The sequence below is a fragment of the Capra hircus genome, chromosome 5, assembly GCF_001704415.2.
Source record: "Capra hircus breed San Clemente chromosome 5, ASM170441v1, whole genome shotgun sequence".
NCBI classification, from domain to species: domain Eukaryota; kingdom Metazoa; phylum Chordata; class Mammalia; order Artiodactyla; family Bovidae; genus Capra; species Capra hircus.
Genome location: NC_030812.1, coordinates 105,903,697 through 105,919,920, shown reverse-complemented (window position 1 = coordinate 105,919,920; position 16,224 = coordinate 105,903,697). Strand labels below are relative to the sequence as shown.

Genomic DNA, 16,224 nt, shown 5'->3' with positions numbered 1-16,224 from the left:
ACACACGGCTGGACTGTGACAAGGGCCCCCCGCCACCGCCCCGGGCCTGGGTCCTCACCACAGGAGAACTCCACCACGCGCTCCGCTTCCACCCCGGCACCGACCAGCAGCTGCTCCCGGAAGTCGGACACCTGCAGAGCACAAGGCCAGCACCGTCACCTCCCAGAGGGCTGGGCCGGGAGGGGGCAAGTGCTTAAGAACAGGAGAGAGATACAGGGAAAGCCTGCTAACAGATTCACTGGAAGAAAAGACAGAACTAACGGTAGCCGGTGTTGGCAGCCTCATTCCAACCACCTGAGGGAACAACGCGGGAAATTCAGCAACCTGGCAGAGGGCGTCTCAGCCCTGGCTGTGCAACAGAATCACTTTGGAAAAAAAAAATATATGCATGGTCAAGCCCAGCCCAAACTACTGAGTAAGAATCTGTAGTGGGAAGACATGCACATTTGTATTTTTTATAGGGCTCCAGGTTTTTCACCTATCAAATGGGCAAAATTCCCCAAATTTGAGTACTCTCTGGAAAATAGGTATTCTTGTAGGCTGCTGGTGGGATACAGAGTACAGAGCAGAACAACTCCTGGGGAGGGGACTTTGACGGGTGACCCATAGACGGCAGCCCACCAGGCTCCCCCGTCCCTGGATTCTCCTGGCAAGAACACTGGAGTGGGTTGCCATTTCCTTCTCCAGTGCATGAAAGTGAAAAGTGAAAGGGAAGTCGCTCAGTCGTGTTCGACTCTTTGCGACCCCATGGACTGCAGCCCACCAGGCTCCTCCGTCTGTGGGGTTTTCCAGGACTCTTGCATCTCCTGCATTGGCAGGCAGGTTCTTCACCAGTGAACCGCCAGGGAAGACCCCATAATATAATTCATCTTGGTGAAAAGGCTGAGGAGTGATACCCACACACACCACACACACACACAGTGGAACACCGGAGAGACAGATCGGAAGCTAATTAAAGGGTTACTTATGGGAACAGAAGTTTGGAGAGGAAAGCAGTTAGACTGAATACGTGCTGTTACAGTTCTGCCTTCTGAACCATGCAGATGTGGACATCTCTTAGAACACAAGAAAGCAACAAGGCAAACTGTGAAACTGAAAACAAACTGAAACCAAGAAAGCCTGGCTACCTATCAAACTTAAACCACAACTGCACAGAGAAGAGCTGGCTTTCCACGCCTAGTGACCACACTCCCTTGGAGGGGCACTTCAAGGGCAAAGAATAACTGCAGGTAAACGAATTCAATCCACAGTTTACTGTTCGAGTGTTGCTAGAATTTTACAACTGTTCTAAGTACATTGTGGGACAGAGCAAAGAATTACGTTAATGTGCTATAAGAAACCAAACTGCAGCTTAAGAGGCATTGTGTAAAGTCAAGTAAAATGACTGGTTTTGATACAGAAACATCACTGTGGATTCACAAGTTCTGAAAACTATGTCCTAAGTCTGTCCACTGAGGAGCAGTCATATATAATAACATAGTCATGTAACGGAATAAAGGGCAGCCAGAGTTGGGCAGGATAAATGCCAATTTGCTGACGAGGAAAAACATTTAAGACGTTTTGCTGCTGAGTGAAAAAAGCAAATGACAATAGCAGCGTGTGGAGACACCGCTTTTGTTTTCAAAATGTGTCTGTATATCTGTAACAATTACATACGCAAATTCTGTAATAATAATGTACACCAAAATCTGTCTTTTCCTGGTGGAATTACAATCTATTATTGATTTCCTATTAGACTCCCCTAAATGTGTATCAGTATGAAATAAGTATGAAAAGGCAAAATGACAGGCTACTGAGAGAGGAACTCCCCAGGTCAGTAGGTGCCCAACACGATACTGGAGTTCAGTGGAGAAATAACTCCAGAAAGAAGGAAGGGATGGAGCCAAAGCAAAAACAATACCCAGTTGTGGATGTGACTGGTGATAGAAGCAAGGTCCAATACTGTAAAGAGCAATATTGCATAGGAACCTGGAAAGTCAGGTCCATGAATCAAGGCAAATTGGAAGTGGTCAAACAGGAGAGGGCAAGAGTGATCGTCCACATTCTAGGAATCAGCGAACTAAAATGGACTGGAATGGTGAATTTAACTCAGATGACCATTATATCTACTACTGCGGACAGGAATACCTTAGAAGAAATGGAGTAGCCATCATGGTCAACAAAAGAGTCCGAAATGCAGTACTTGGATGCAATCTCAAAAACGACAGAATGATCTCTGTTCGTCTCCAAGGCAAACCATTCAATATCACAGTAATCCAAGTCTGTGCCCCAACCAGTAATGCTGAAGAAGCTGAAGTTGAACAGTTCTATGAAGACCTACAAGACCTTTTAGAACTAACACCCCAAAAAGATGTCCTTTTCATTATAGGGGACTGGAATGCAAAAGTAGGAAGTCAAGAAACACCTGGAGTAACAGGCAAATTTGGCCTTGGAATACGGAATGAAGCAGGGCAAAGACTAATAGAGTTTTGCCAAGAAAATGCACTGGTCATAGCAAACATCCTCTTCCAACAACACAAGAGAAGACTCCACACATGGACATCACCAGATGGTCAACACCGAAATCAGATTGATTTTATTCTTTGCAGCCAAAGATGGAAAAGCTCTATACAGTCACCAAAAACAAGACCAGGAGCTGACTGTGGCTCAGATCATGAACTCCCCTTATTGCCAAATTCAGACTTACACTGAAGAAAGTAGGGAAGACCACTAGACTATTCAGGTATGACCTAAATCAAATCCCTTACGATTATACAGTGGAAGTGAGAAATAGATTTAAAGGACTAGATCTGATAGAGTGCCTGATGAACTATGGACTGAGGTTCATGACATTATACAGGAGACAGGGATCAAGACCATCCCCATGGAAAAGAAATGCAAAAAAGCAAAATGGCTGTCTGGGGAGGCCTTACAAATAGCTGTGGAAAAGAAGAGAAGCGAAAAGCAAAGGAGAAAAGGAAAGATATAAGCATCTGAATGCAGAGTTCTAAAGGAGAGATAAGAAAGCCTTCCTCAGCGATCAATGCAAAGAAATAGAGGAAAACAACAGAATGGGAAAGACTAGAGATCTCTTCAAAAAAATTAGAGACACCAAGGAAGCATCACTATGAACAAAGCTAGTGGAGGTGATGGAATTCCAGTTGAGCTATTTCAAATCCTGAAAGATGATGCTGTGAAAGTGCTGCACTCAATATGCCAGCAAATTTGGAAAACTCAGCAGTGGCCACAGGACTGGAAAAGGTCAGTTTTTATTCCAATTCCAAAGAAAGGCAATGCCAAAGAATGCTCAAACTACCGCACAACTGCACTCATCTCACACGCTAGTAAAGTAATGCTCAAAATTCTCCAAGCCAGGCTTCAGCAATATGTGAACCGTGAACTCCCTGATGTTCCAGCTGGTTTTAGAAAAGGCAGAGGAACCAGAGATCAAATTGCCAACATCTGCTGGATCATCAAAAAAGCAAGAGAGTTCCAGAAAAACATCTATTTCTGCTTTATTGACTATGCCAAAGCCTTTGACTGTGTGGATCACAATAAACTATAGAATATTCTGATAGAGATGGGAATACCAGACCACCTGACCTGCCTCTTGAGAAACCTATATGCAGGTCAGGAAGCAACAGTTAGAACTGGACATGGAACAACAGATTGGTTCCAAAAAAGAAAAGGAGTACAGCAAGGCTGTATATTGTCACCCTGCTTATTTAACTTCTATGCAGAGTACATCATGAGAAATGCTGGACTGGAAGAAACACAAGCTGGAATCAAGACTGCCGGGAGAAATATCAATAACCTCAGATATGCAGATGACACCACCCTTATGGCAGAAAGTGAAGAGGAACTAAAAAGCCTCTTGATGAAAGTGGAAGAGAAGAGTGAAAAAGTTGGCTTAAAGCTCAACATTCAGAAAACTAAGATCATGGCATCCGGTCCCATCACTTCATGGGAAATAGATGGGGAAACAATGGAAACAGTGTATGATTTTTGGGGGCTCCAAAATCACTGCAGATGGTGACTGTAACCATGAAATTAAAAGACGCTTACTCCTTGGAAGGAAAGTTATGACCAACCTAGACAGCATATTCAAAAGCAGAGACATTACTTTGCCAACAAAGGTCCATCTAGTCAAGGCTATGCTTTTTCCAGTGGTCATGTATGGATGTGAGAGTTGGACTGTGAAGAAAGCTGAGCGCCGAACAATTGATGCTTTTGAACTGTGGTGTTAGAGAAGACTCTTGAGAGTCCCTTGGACTGCAAGGAGATCCAACCAGTCCATTCTGAAGGAGATTAGCCCTGGGATTTCTTTGGAAGGACTGATGCTAAAGCTGAAACTCCAATACTTTGGCCACCTCATGGGAAGAGTTGACTCATTAGAAAAGACTCTGATGCTGGGAGGGATTGGGGGCAGGAGGAAAAGGGGATGACAGAGGATGAGATGGCTGGATGGCATCACCAACTCAATGGACGTGAATCTGAGTGAACTCCGGGAGTTGGTGATGGACAGGGAGGCCTGGCGTGCTGCAATTAATGGGGTCGCAAAGAGTCGGACACAACTGAGCGACTGAACTGAACTGAAAATGTGTATATTAAAACTTAAGTTTATAAAAGAGAGAGAGATGATTGTATCTAGCGTGGGTACAACAAGGGGAGGCCACTGCATTCTGGGTCTGAAACTCCAGGACGGCTTTCTCTGGAAGAGACCCAAATATCTGTGTCTGCCTGACCCCAGATACTGGCCTAGACACAGAATAGCAATGCCACCTGGTGGACACTGCTTGGCTGGCTCAAGCTGCACCCCTACCCCACCCTCCTACCCTTCCACCCCCGGCCCTATTGGCCAGGGATCCTTCCCCTCCCAATACCCAGGCGTAAGGCTAGGCCGCGTCCTTACCGGCTGCATGGTGCCGCCCGCAATGATCACTGCCCGGCATTCCTTCACCACCTGGGTGAAGTGCACGGCTGGGTTCAGGAGCAGGAACTTGAGGCTGCTCTGGCTGAGGCTGCCTGCAGACAAAAAAAGACAGCCACATGCAGAAGGGCAGGCGGGTGCAAGCCAACCAAAACCTCCATCTGTCTGAGATAAAGATGGTGTCCAGTCAGGTCCACACAGGAGCCACAGCGATGCTGCTTTCTCTTTAAATGAGACCCATTTCATCCCCAGGACAACCACGAGGGAGACGCACAATCGTCTCCCTTCCCACACGAGGGACTGAGGTTTGGGGAGAAGCTGGTCCCAGTTACGCAGCTTGTAGGTGACGGGGCCATACTCCAACACAGCCCCCCTGACCTTCACACCGGGCCGCGCAGCTTCTCAGGTAACCTCGCCAAGGCTGGCCAGCAGCCCAGCACCTCCATGTCCTCCTCCTCGCCCCCTTGACACCGGCGCGGGTCACAGACGGCCGTTTCCCTGTCTTAACCCAGCAAGGTATGAACACCAACTGGAGGTGAAGAAGCCTGGCTCCTCCCAGTTACCTTGGCGGCTCAGGATGACCCGGCCATCCTGGTTGGCAGTGGTGAGAGCCTCGAGGAAGCCTTCAACGTGCATCAGCGGGGAAGCAGGCGGCGGAGACCGGTCCTCTTCCACCTCTGCAGGGGTGGCAGGGGCTGCACAGAGCAGAGGAAGGGGGTCAGCGACTCTGGACGGAGGACAAAGACCACTCACACGAGGAAGGCTGCAACCCAGGCTGCCTGTCCCCACTCACCCGCCGTCGCCCCAGGCTGCAGGCTCTGCAGGAAGTCCTGGAAGCCGGATAGTTTGGGCTGCTCCATGGAGGGCACCAGGACTGCCCCGTACCTCTCTGTGAAGCCAAGGAGCTGGGATGGGATGAGAGCAGCGGCCGTGAGGGGAGACGGTCGGGCCTCTCTGCCCACCCATGAGCTGCCCCAAGTGAACACAGGGACAGGTGCCCTGGTGCTTCTGCAGGGCAGGAGAGAGGGGCACGTGGGGCAGCCTTGGGCTGAGCAGAGGGTCGGGTACCTTTCTGCTGATCTTGCTCTTCTCACAGTAACGCCGCACCTGCAAAAACACACCCGGCCAGAGGCGCCATGAAAATGGATACAGCTGGAGAGACATCTTCCACAGGCCTGGGAGTGGGCCCACCACCCCCGGTGCCAGAAGCCTCCGGTGGCCACGTCAGCCTCCCGCCTGGGGCCTCTCCTCTGTCCCTGCTCCCATTACTGCAGAGAGGAGAAAGGGGGAACCTGGAAGCACCAGCTTATCACACACAGAGAAAAGCACAGCTGTCATCACAGTAAGCTGATGACCCCTCTCCTCTGACATGAGCTGTGTGCAAGGGTTAAGTTATCCCACAGACCCTCAGGCCTCTGAGCTGCTCAAGGACAGAAGGAACTCACTTTTGATTCCTTCCACGGTCTTCATGCAGAGTCCTGCCCACGGATGGGGAACAATAAAGGAGCATGGGGGTGCCTACCCCCAAAGGTAATGACCTACCTTGAACAGGTTGATGTTGTCGATCTCGCTCTGGAAGAGGAAGTCGTTGATGGTCTTCAGCTCTGTCCCTGACAACAAACATGCGGGCCAGACGTCCCCCCCGGGGACCAGGGCCTGCATCCCAGAGGGAAGCTCACCAACAGCTGCCGCCCGTTCTTACCTGCCTGCGAGAGGGTCTGTGTGTTGGGATTTTGCTTAATGTTCCCTAAAAAAAAAAAGAGAATCAAACAGGTCAGGACAGTGGGCCCGGCCCCTGTCCTCTCCCTCTGCTCTGTAGTTATCGAGCAAGAACGTTGCTGTCTGAAGGGGTCTTCTGCCACTTACAGCACCCAAAGGACCCGTTGGAGGGGGGCAGGATATCCCAGAGGCCCGGAGGTCTGACCCACATGTTGCATGTACAGCCCGAGCCTGGCAATGTCACCCTTTGCAAGGCAAGCACAGGGACCCCCACCCCCATTCCTACAGGCGTGAGCAGGAGACCCCCAGGCTGCAGGGCAGAGACCAATTGAAGAGCACCGAGCTGAGATCCCCTGGAAACTCCCCTGCCCTCTGCACTTCAGCTTCTACGGGCAAAGGGACTCAGCAAAGGGATGCTGCCACACAGAGGAAGACAAAGGAGCGTGGGGCCAGGAGCCAGGGACTCCAGTCCCTCTCACTGGGCTCATGAACCAGCGGCCGGCCATGCCCCTGCCCCGGGCTTCAGTTACTGCCCTGAGGCTGAGCACGCCTATGCCACCCTCCTCGTGGGAGCACCGAGCCCTGAGTCCCAGCACCAACAGGGTCATACACACGTTTATAGCACAACATGTGATGGGTGTTGCCACCCAAGGAGAGGGCCTGGCCAAGTAAAAAGGACTCAGGACAGGAGCATACACAACCAGGCTCTAAAAAGCATCTAAGCGGGGACAGATGAGGATTTCTAAATCAATGGCTGCAACGATCCCTGTGACCAGAACCCTGGAGGTGCTGACTGGCATCCGGAGACCGGGCTCCAGCAGACTCAGGGCGGGCGGGGAGGCTCCTCACCGCCCAGCACAGCCACGAACTTTTCCAGCAGATACAGGAGCTGCTTGATGTACATCAGGTTCTTGGCCTTCAGGCGCTTCCTGGAAGGGGGAAACCCAAGCATATCAGTGGGAAGGATCCCAACTCCCCTCCTGGTCCCAAGCTGGGACCTTCCTGTCTGCCACCTTCCCAACTGGGGCATGAGCTGCAGCCAGCTCTCCCAGAAGACAGGCTGGCCAGGGCCCAAGGCCTCCACGGCCTAGTGGGGTGCAAGCCCAACGAACCAGGAGGTGAAGGGCATGCTGGCCCACTCCTCTGAGCCCAGGCCAGACACCCCCCACGATGCCTCCTCTCGCAGGTAGGCTTTGGGGCACCAGGGCTGAGCGGGGCCTTCCCAACCCCCTAGGAGGCAGCGTCTCACCCGTATCGTTCTGTGTACTGGAGCAGCTGGCTGTGGGCCTGGCAGAGCTGGGGGAGGAGACAGTGCGGGTGAGAGGGTGGAGCAGACCTGGGCAAGCCACCCTGGGCAGTGCCAGTGACCCCTGGATGCCTGACTATGCCAACTCAGGACACTCGGGACAGTCGAAATGCAGGGGGAGCTGGGGCAGACCAACGTGTGGGTTTTCAAGGCCCTTTGGCTGGTGGGGCCGAGAGACAGGGGGAGGCAGACTGCTGCTGTGGCGTCCAGTGAGGGTCAGGGAAAAGCCAGATGGCAATGCTCGCACGTAAAGAACATCTCTGCTAGTGTTTCCTGGGACAGGAAGGACACACCGTCTGCTGAGAGAGACGGTTCAAGGCAACCCTCACACCCTAGCCCAGGTCTGTCGAGGGGAGCGTCATGTGGGCTTAAGGATCAAGAGCCAGTGGTCAAATCTACTGACCTCAAAGTCGCTCAGTCGTGTCCAACTCTCTGCGACCCCCATAGGTTGTAGCCCACCAGGCTCCTCTGTCCATGGGGATTCTCCAGGCAAGAATACTGGAGTAGGTACCTACCTATTCCCTTCTCCAGGGTATCTTTCTAACCCAGGGATCAAACCCAGGTCTCCCATGTTGCAGACAAGATTCTTTACTGTCTGAGCCTCCATGGAAGCCCTCAGGGACAGCGCTCAACCTCCCTCAGACTCCAGTCAGAGTTAACAGGACCAGCCCGATGCAGTCAGGGGGCCCCGCCAACACGGTGCAAGGCACGTAACAAGCAATCAACAAACAGCGGCTGTCAGCCCTCCAGCATCCCTCACGGGAGAGTCAACAGTAACATCCAGCCACGCGAGGACCCGCTTCTCACACCCTGCCACTCTGACCTGGAGGCCTCGGGTGACAGGGCAGGAGGACCATGCAGAGTGCCCACTGCCGGGCTGGGCCCAGTCCCAAATCCTGCTGGGGGTCCCAGTCTCAGCTCAGCACACGCCCTGCCCCCCACCCCAGGCAGGCCCTGGTCTGGGAAGACGGAGGCCCACCCACCTGGGAACCTCTGACCTCCATGCTGTGGATGTTGGTGATGGTGTCAATGAGGTTGTGGGCCTCGTCGATGACCACCACCTGGCCCTGCAGCCGTATCCCCGCTGCCTGGCGAGTGGGTGCGTGCAGCAGCATCTGATAGGGGAGCACCACCAGCTGGAGAGGAAGAGAGGGCCTGAGGGGGCGGGACCCCCTTCCTCCCCCAGGGGGGTTGGCCCAGCCACCTTGCAGCCCCAGTGTGTATGGTTCCACTTCCCGCCCAGAACACATACAGGGACAGAAGAAAGCTAGAGCAGCACGCTGTGACCTGAGCATGAGACCCTGCCTAGAAAGCCTGTGGACCAAACAGGAAACAGATACAACTGGAGCCCAGTGGACCACTGGCAGTCATGGGGAGGGGGCTGGGACCCCAGCTGCAGAGACCCTTCTGTGCCCCTGGAAGTGGGGAGGGACCTGGGGGAGGGGGCTGGGACCCTGGCTGCGGAGCGCCTTCTGTGCCCCCAAGGCAGCCCTGGGTTCTGGTCCTGGAGCCATGCGACTCTAGGAAAGTCAATCTCTCAGCCTCAGTTTCCTTATCTGCAAAATGGGCTCAATACACTATCTCACATAAAACCACCACCGCCCGACCCCTGGTCTTCACCTGGGCCGCGGGAATGGCGAACCGGCCCCCATAGTAGGGACAGGCCCGAGCTTCCTTGCCCAGGGCCACCAACTGCTCAACATCCTTCACCCCCGCTAGGACCTCGTCCCGGAGGAGCTGCAGCCGCTCGTGGCTGTAGAAGGGGCAGGTAGCCCTTGGCTCCTGCCTCTGCCTCCTCCTCGTGGGCTCCTCTTCCTCAGTGATGCTCTTCCTCTCTGAGGGGCACAGGGGCAAAGGCAGAAAGCCACAGCTGTCCCGGGGCCAGGAATGGTTCTGTACCATCCAGACCTGTTCCCACGGGGCAGAGCCTATGGACCTCTCAGAACTGCTGCTTATGATCTCATTGAAACATCCCAGCATCTTATTGTCTTTCTAGAAAAGGCCTACAAAACCATCTCTCAGCCAGGGTTTTGGGCTAGATCTGGACTAAAAGGCAGACAGGCCCCTCTTCCCCACGTGAGGCTCTTTAGGAAGGAAGTCGGGTCTGCCTTGCCCTCGCTCCCACCACTTCCCGCATCCCTGGAGCCACTCCCCACTCCACTCCCAGCAGCACCCTGGGCTGCAGGAGGGTCCCAGAGGCCTGGAGCGTTGGCAGCTACCATGCTTGCTTCTCTGCATCTCCACACAGCGGTCATTGATCAGCTGCACTGAACCCAGCTTCCGCACGTCCCCATTGACACACAGGTTCTGTAAGACCGAGGAGAGGGCAAGAGAAACGGGGCTGCCTGAGCGACATGGAGGGAGCCCCAAGGCCTGCCTGCCCTCCCACTTCCTTCCAGGGACCAGCACGGCCCGTCCTGCCCTGCGGCCTGCCTCAGCCCCACGGTGGTCTCTGCCTTCTGGGATGGAAACCAGTGGGATGGCACCAGGCTCTCACCTGCCGAGAGCCCAGGGAGACCAGCCGGGTGTCCTGGCCAAAGGGGCTCTTCTGTACCTCATGCACAAACTGGGCCAGCTGGGAGTGCGTCCGGCTGCAGTAGTAAATCTGCCCAGGGAGGGGGTATCGGGGGAGACCGTCACTCCAAACACTCCGCACAGGGAGGAGGGCCGGGGCCCAAGAGGCCAAGGGAACGGGGAGGGCGGCCAGGACTCAGACCTAAAAAAGGCAACCACCCTCATCTCCCTACCCCCGGCAGACCCCAGGCGGCCCCCGCCCCTGGGTCACGCCCAGCTTCTGCTCCGGGTGCGCTGCGGGGCTCGGTCATGTCAGAAGAGGGAATGTCCCCTCAATGGCAACTCAGACACCAGAAGGACTCTGAGAGTCAGAGGTGTGGGAGTAGGGGTGAGGGTCCACACACACCTCCCAGGGCTCAGGGGCTGGGGGCTGGGTGGGGATAAAGCAGGAGGAGGCTGAGATCAGTTCTGTGTGCCCCTCTGAGAACCAGGGGAGGAAAAGGAGAGGGGGGATATCTAATGTCAATAGAGAAAACCAAAAGTCTTCAGTACAGGAAGCCAGAGCAGCATCAGAACCACACAGGCCTCCCAGCCCCCAGGCAAATGCACACTCAGACCAAGGACAGGGGCCTGCCACCACCCACCACCCCCTGGAGACCAGGGGCAGAGCACTCGCCGCCCCCCATCCCCATGGAGACCTGAGCCCTTGGCCCAGAAGCTGCCCTTCGACACCCTGAGGTGCAGGCATCTCCTGGGGGCCCTGCCCGGCGAGCACCCGGAAACTTGGGAGTTGGAGACATGGAGACGAAGCTCCAGCCTCATCCGCAGACCCGGGCGGCTCACCTGGGACCCAGGACCCTGTGTCTCACCTTCATTACGTGTTCTTCGTCCAGGTCATCTTCATCCACGTCCACTCTGAGAGGAAAAAACACACGCACGGAGAAAGTCTTCTCAGACTTCAGTTTTTATTTTTATCCACCCAGAAATTCAATTTTTTTTAAAGGCATTAGGGTGCATTGCCTAAGGCTCTCAGAGAGGGGTTATCAACAGGGCCAGCCTCCTGGTCCATGTAGGGCTGTTTGGGCAACTCTGGGATTTAAACCACAGGTCACCCAGGACAAAGTCGGCATGACCCCCATGAGGGGCTGGATGTGGGAGGAGGCGAAGCACATCCTGTGGGTCAGAACCAGGGGGCGTGTCCTCAGAGGCTGGTATCTCAGGACACAGGGCATCGAAGCCACAGAAGCTAAGCTGCAGGATCAGGGGCCTGGCTGGACCTTGAGGTGCACTTTCTGGTTGAATACTGACAAACTGCACTCGAGTTCTTTACCATGTTCCCCAGGGGCCCCCAGGCAAGGAGCAGGAGAGCAGGCCAGCAATCCAGGGATGGGGAGGAAGGCCCATGGGGCACTAGCTGCTCCTGTCTCCCCAGAGCAGGATGGGGTGTGGACAGCAGCCTGGCACCTTAGCCCTGGGTGGGGTCACAAGTGTCTTGGCCAGGTGCTGAAACCTGTGGCTCAGGGCAGGCCTTTGAGCACCAACACAGAAAAGCCCCAGGGCCAGGTGGCTTCACCGGTCAATTCTACCAAATAAAGAAATAATGCCAATCATTCTCAAATGCTTCCAAGAAAACCAAAGAGGAGGGATCAGTCCCAAACTCATTTCATGAGGACAGTGTCACTCTGATACCAAAGTCGATAATGACACTGAGGAAAAGAGAGTTGCTGGCCAAGATCCCCACTGAATACAGACACAGAAATCCTCAACAAAAACACCAGCAAACCAGCATGTTAATGCATCATGCTTCATGATCAAGTAGGATTTATCCCTCGGGTGCAAGGATGTGTCAACATAAGTAAATCAATAAATGTCATAAATCACTTAGTGGAATGAAAGATAAAAAAGATTATATGATCATCTCAGTAGGTGTAAGAGAAGCATTTGACAAAAGTGAACACCTGGGGCTTCCCTGGTGGCTCAGTGGTAAAGAATCCACCTGCCAATGCAGGAGACACGGGTTTGACTCCTGATCTGGGAAGACCCCATACGCCGTGGAGCAACCAAGCCCGTGCACGACGGCGAAGCCTGTGCTCTAGAGCCCAGGCGCTGCGACTCCTGAAGCCCACATGCCCTAGAGCCCGTGCTCCGCAACAAGAGAAGCCGTGGCAACGAGAAGCCCGAGCACTGCAACTAGAGGAAAGCCCGCACAGCAAAGACCCGGCTCAGCCCAAAATAAACCAATAAAATTTCTGTTAAAAAAAAAAAGAGCTAATAGCTCCAAAAAAAGTAATCAATGTCCTCTCATGATAGAAATTCTCAAGAAACTGAAGAGAAGGAGCCTACCTTAACACAATGAAGGCCATTGGTGACAAGCCCACAGGTCACATCATACTCAGTGGTAAAGGCTTTTCCTCTAAGATCAGGCACAAGGAGGCCCACTCTCACCGCTCCTGCTCAGCACAGTATTGGAAGTCCTAACCAGAGCAATCAGGCAAGAAAAAGAAATAAAAGGCATCCAACTGGGAAAGGAAGAAGTGAACTGTCTGTTTGCAGATGACATGGTTTTACATGCAGAAAACCGTGAAGATGTGACCCAAAAACTATTAGAACTAATAAAGAAATTCAGTAAAGGAGAAGGTGGCAGAGGATGAGTTGGTTAGATAGCATCACTGACTCAATGAGACATGAATCTGAGCAAACTCCGGGAGATAGAGGACAGGGGAGCCTCGAGTGCTATAGTCTATGAGGTTGCAAAGACTCGGGACACAAATTAATGACTGAAAATCAATAACTGGCATAAAAGCAGATGCACAGACCAGTAGAACAGAACTGAGAGCCCAGAAATCAACCCCTGTGTATACAACTCATCTGAAAAGGAGGCCAAGAATACCCAATGGAGAAAAGACACTCTCTTCAACAAATGGTACTGGGAAAACTAGACAGTCACAAGAACAAGAATGAAATTAGACACCTTCACATACCACTCACAAATTAACTCAAACTTGATTAAAGACTTGAGATGTAACCCCTAAAACCACAAAACTCCTAGAAGAAAACACAGGGAACAAGCTCCTTAACATTGGTGTTGACAATGACTTTTTTAAATATACGAGAAGTATAAGCAACAAAGCGAAGATAAACAAGAGGGAGTACTTCAAACTAAAACGTTTCCAGACAAAAGAAAAAAAAAATCAACAAAATGAAAAGCCAACCTATGGAATGGAAGAAAATATTTGAAAACCATCCATCTGATAAGAGGTTAAATTCTAAAATATATTAGGAACTCCTACAACTCAATAGCAAAAAACCAAACAAACAAAAAAAAAACCCATATAATCCAATTTTAAAATGGGCAGGAGAACTGAATGAACATTATTCCAAAGTAACATACAAATAACCAACAGGTACATGAAAAGGTAAAATCCCTTATCATTATACAGTAGAAGTGACAAATAGATGCAAGGGATTAGATCTGATAGAGTGCCTGAAGAACTATGGACAGAAGTTCACAGCATTATACAGAAGGCCGTGATCAAAACCATTCCCAAGAAAAAGAAATGCAAAAAGGCAAAATGGTTGTCTGAGGAGGCCTTACAAATAGCTGAGGAAAAAAGAGAAGTGAAAGGCAAAGGAGAAAAGGAAAGATAGAACCATCTGATGCAGGGTTGCAAAGAATATCAAGGAGAGATAAGAAAGCCTTCCTCAGTGATCAGTGCAAAGAAAGAGAGGAAACCAACAGAATGGGAAAGACTAGAGATCTCTTCAAGAAAATCAGAGATACCAAGGGACTATTTCATGCAAAGATGGGCTCAATAAAGGACAGAAATGGTATGCATCTAACAGAAGAAGGTATTAAGAAGAGATGGCAAGAATACACAGAACAACTATACAAAAAAGATCTTAATGACCCAGATAACCGCGGTGGTATGATCACTCACCTAGAGCCAGACATCCTGGAATGGGAAAGTCAAGTGGGCCTTAAGAAGCATCACTATGAAGAAAGCTAGTGGAAGTGCTGGAATTCCAGCTGAGCTATTTCAAATCCTAAACGATGATGCTGTGAAAGTGCTGCACTCAATATGCCAGCAAATTTGGAAAACTCAGCAGTGGCCACAGGACTGGAAAAAGTCAGTTTTCATTCTGATCCCAAAGAAAGGCAATGCCAAAGAATGTTCACACTACTGCACAATTGCGCTCATCTCACACAGTAGCAAAGTAATGCTCAAAATTCTCCAAGCCAGGCTTCAACAGTACATGGACAGAGAATCTTCCAGTTTAAGCTGGATTTAGAAAAGGCCTCTGCCAATATCCTCTGGATCATCAGAAAAGCAAGAGAGTTCCAGGAAAAAACATCTGCTTCAGGGACTCCACTAAAGCCTTTGACTGTGTGGATCACAACAAACTGTGGAAAATTCTTCAAGAGACGGGAATACCAGACCACCTTCCCTGTCTCCTGAGAAATCTGTATGCAGGTCAAGAAGCAACAGTTAGAACCGGACATGGAACAATGGACTGGTTCCAAATTGGGAAAGGGGTATGTCAAGGCTGTATATTGTCACCCTGCTTATTTAACTTCTGTGCAGAGTACATCATACAACATGCCGGGCTGGATGAAGCACAGGCTGGAATCCAGATTGCCGGGATAAATATCAATAACCTCAGCTATGCAGATGACACCACCCTTATGGCAGAAAGTGAAGAAGATCTAAAAAGCCTCTTGATGAAAGTGAAAGAGGAGAGTGAAAAAGCTGGCTTAAAGCTCAACGTTCAGAAAACGAAGATCATGGCCTCCGGTCCCATCCGTTCAGTCAGTTGCCCTGTCGTGTCACTCTGCGACCCCATGGACTTCAGCACACAGGGCCTCCCGGTCCATCACCAACTCCCAGAGCTCACTCACACTCATGTCGATCAAGTCGGTGATGCCATCCAACCATCTCTTCCTCTGTCATCCCCTTTTCCTCCCACCTTCATTCTTTCCCAGCATCAGGGTCTTTTCCAATGAGTCAATTCTTCACATCAGGTGGCCAAAGTATTGGAACTTCAGTTTCAGCATCAGTCCTTCCAACAAATATTCAGCATCAGTCCTTTCCTTTAGGATGGACTGGTTGGATCTCCTTGCAGTCCAAGGGACTCTCAAGAGTCTTCTCTAACACCACAGTTCAAAAGCATCAATTCTTTGGCACTCAGCTTTCTTTACAGTCTAACTCTCACATCCACACATGACTACTGGAAAAACCATAGCTTTGACTAGACAGACCTTTGTCAGCAAAAGTCTCTGCTTTTTAAAATGCTGTCTAGATTGGTCAAAGCTTTTCTTCCAAAGAGCAAGTGTCTTTTAATTTCATGACTGCAGTCACCATCTGCAGTGATTTTGGAGCCCCCAAAATATAGTTTCTCACTGTTTCCATTGTCTCCCCATCTATTTGCCATGAAGTGATGGGACCAGATGCCATGCTCTTAGTTTTATGAATGTTGAGTTTTAAGCCAACTTTTTCACTCTCCTCTTTCACATTCATCAAAAGGCTCTTTAGTTCTTCTTCGCTTTCTGCCATAAGGGTGGTGTCATCTGCATAGCTGAGGTTATTGATATTTATCCCTGCAGTCTGGATTCCAGCCTGTGCTTCATCCAGCCCAGCATGTTGCATGATGTACTCTGCATAGAAGTTAAATAAGCAGGGTGACAACATACAGCCTTGACATACCCCTTTCCCAATTTGGAACCAGTCCATTGTTCCATGTCCGGTTCTAACTGTTGCTTCTTGACCTGCATACAGAT

The 16,224-nt window shown here is 51.1% G+C and overlaps 1 protein-coding gene across 2 annotated transcripts in view; it reads right to left on the bottom strand.

The window, feature by feature from the left end:
* The window catches only part of DDX11 (DEAD/H-box helicase 11), a 32,997-nt gene that overhangs the window by 3,459 nt on the left and 13,314 nt on the right, over positions 1-16,224 (bottom strand). Inside the window, exons 6-19 of one of the 2 annotated variants that reach the window (XM_018048640.1) lie at positions 11,318-11,363; positions 10,432-10,539; positions 10,154-10,241; positions 9,555-9,769; positions 8,918-9,070; positions 7,878-7,924; positions 7,478-7,557; positions 6,612-6,656; positions 6,452-6,519; positions 5,978-6,016; positions 5,703-5,814; positions 5,473-5,604; positions 4,892-5,004; positions 59-131 (exon numbers count right to left, since the gene is read on the bottom strand). In XM_018048640.1, coding sequence (XP_017904129.1) covers positions 59-131; positions 4,892-5,004; positions 5,473-5,604; positions 5,703-5,814; positions 5,978-6,016; positions 6,452-6,519; positions 6,612-6,656; positions 7,478-7,557; positions 7,878-7,924; positions 8,918-9,070; positions 9,555-9,769; positions 10,154-10,241; positions 10,432-10,539; positions 11,318-11,363 — 1,319 coding nt within the window. The remainder of the gene's footprint in view (positions 1-58; positions 132-4,891; positions 5,005-5,472; positions 5,605-5,702; positions 5,815-5,977; positions 6,017-6,451; positions 6,520-6,611; positions 6,657-7,477; positions 7,558-7,877; positions 7,925-8,917; positions 9,071-9,554; positions 9,770-10,153; positions 10,242-10,431; positions 10,540-11,317; positions 11,364-16,224) is intronic. The other variant, XM_018048641.1, reaches the window with a different exon arrangement.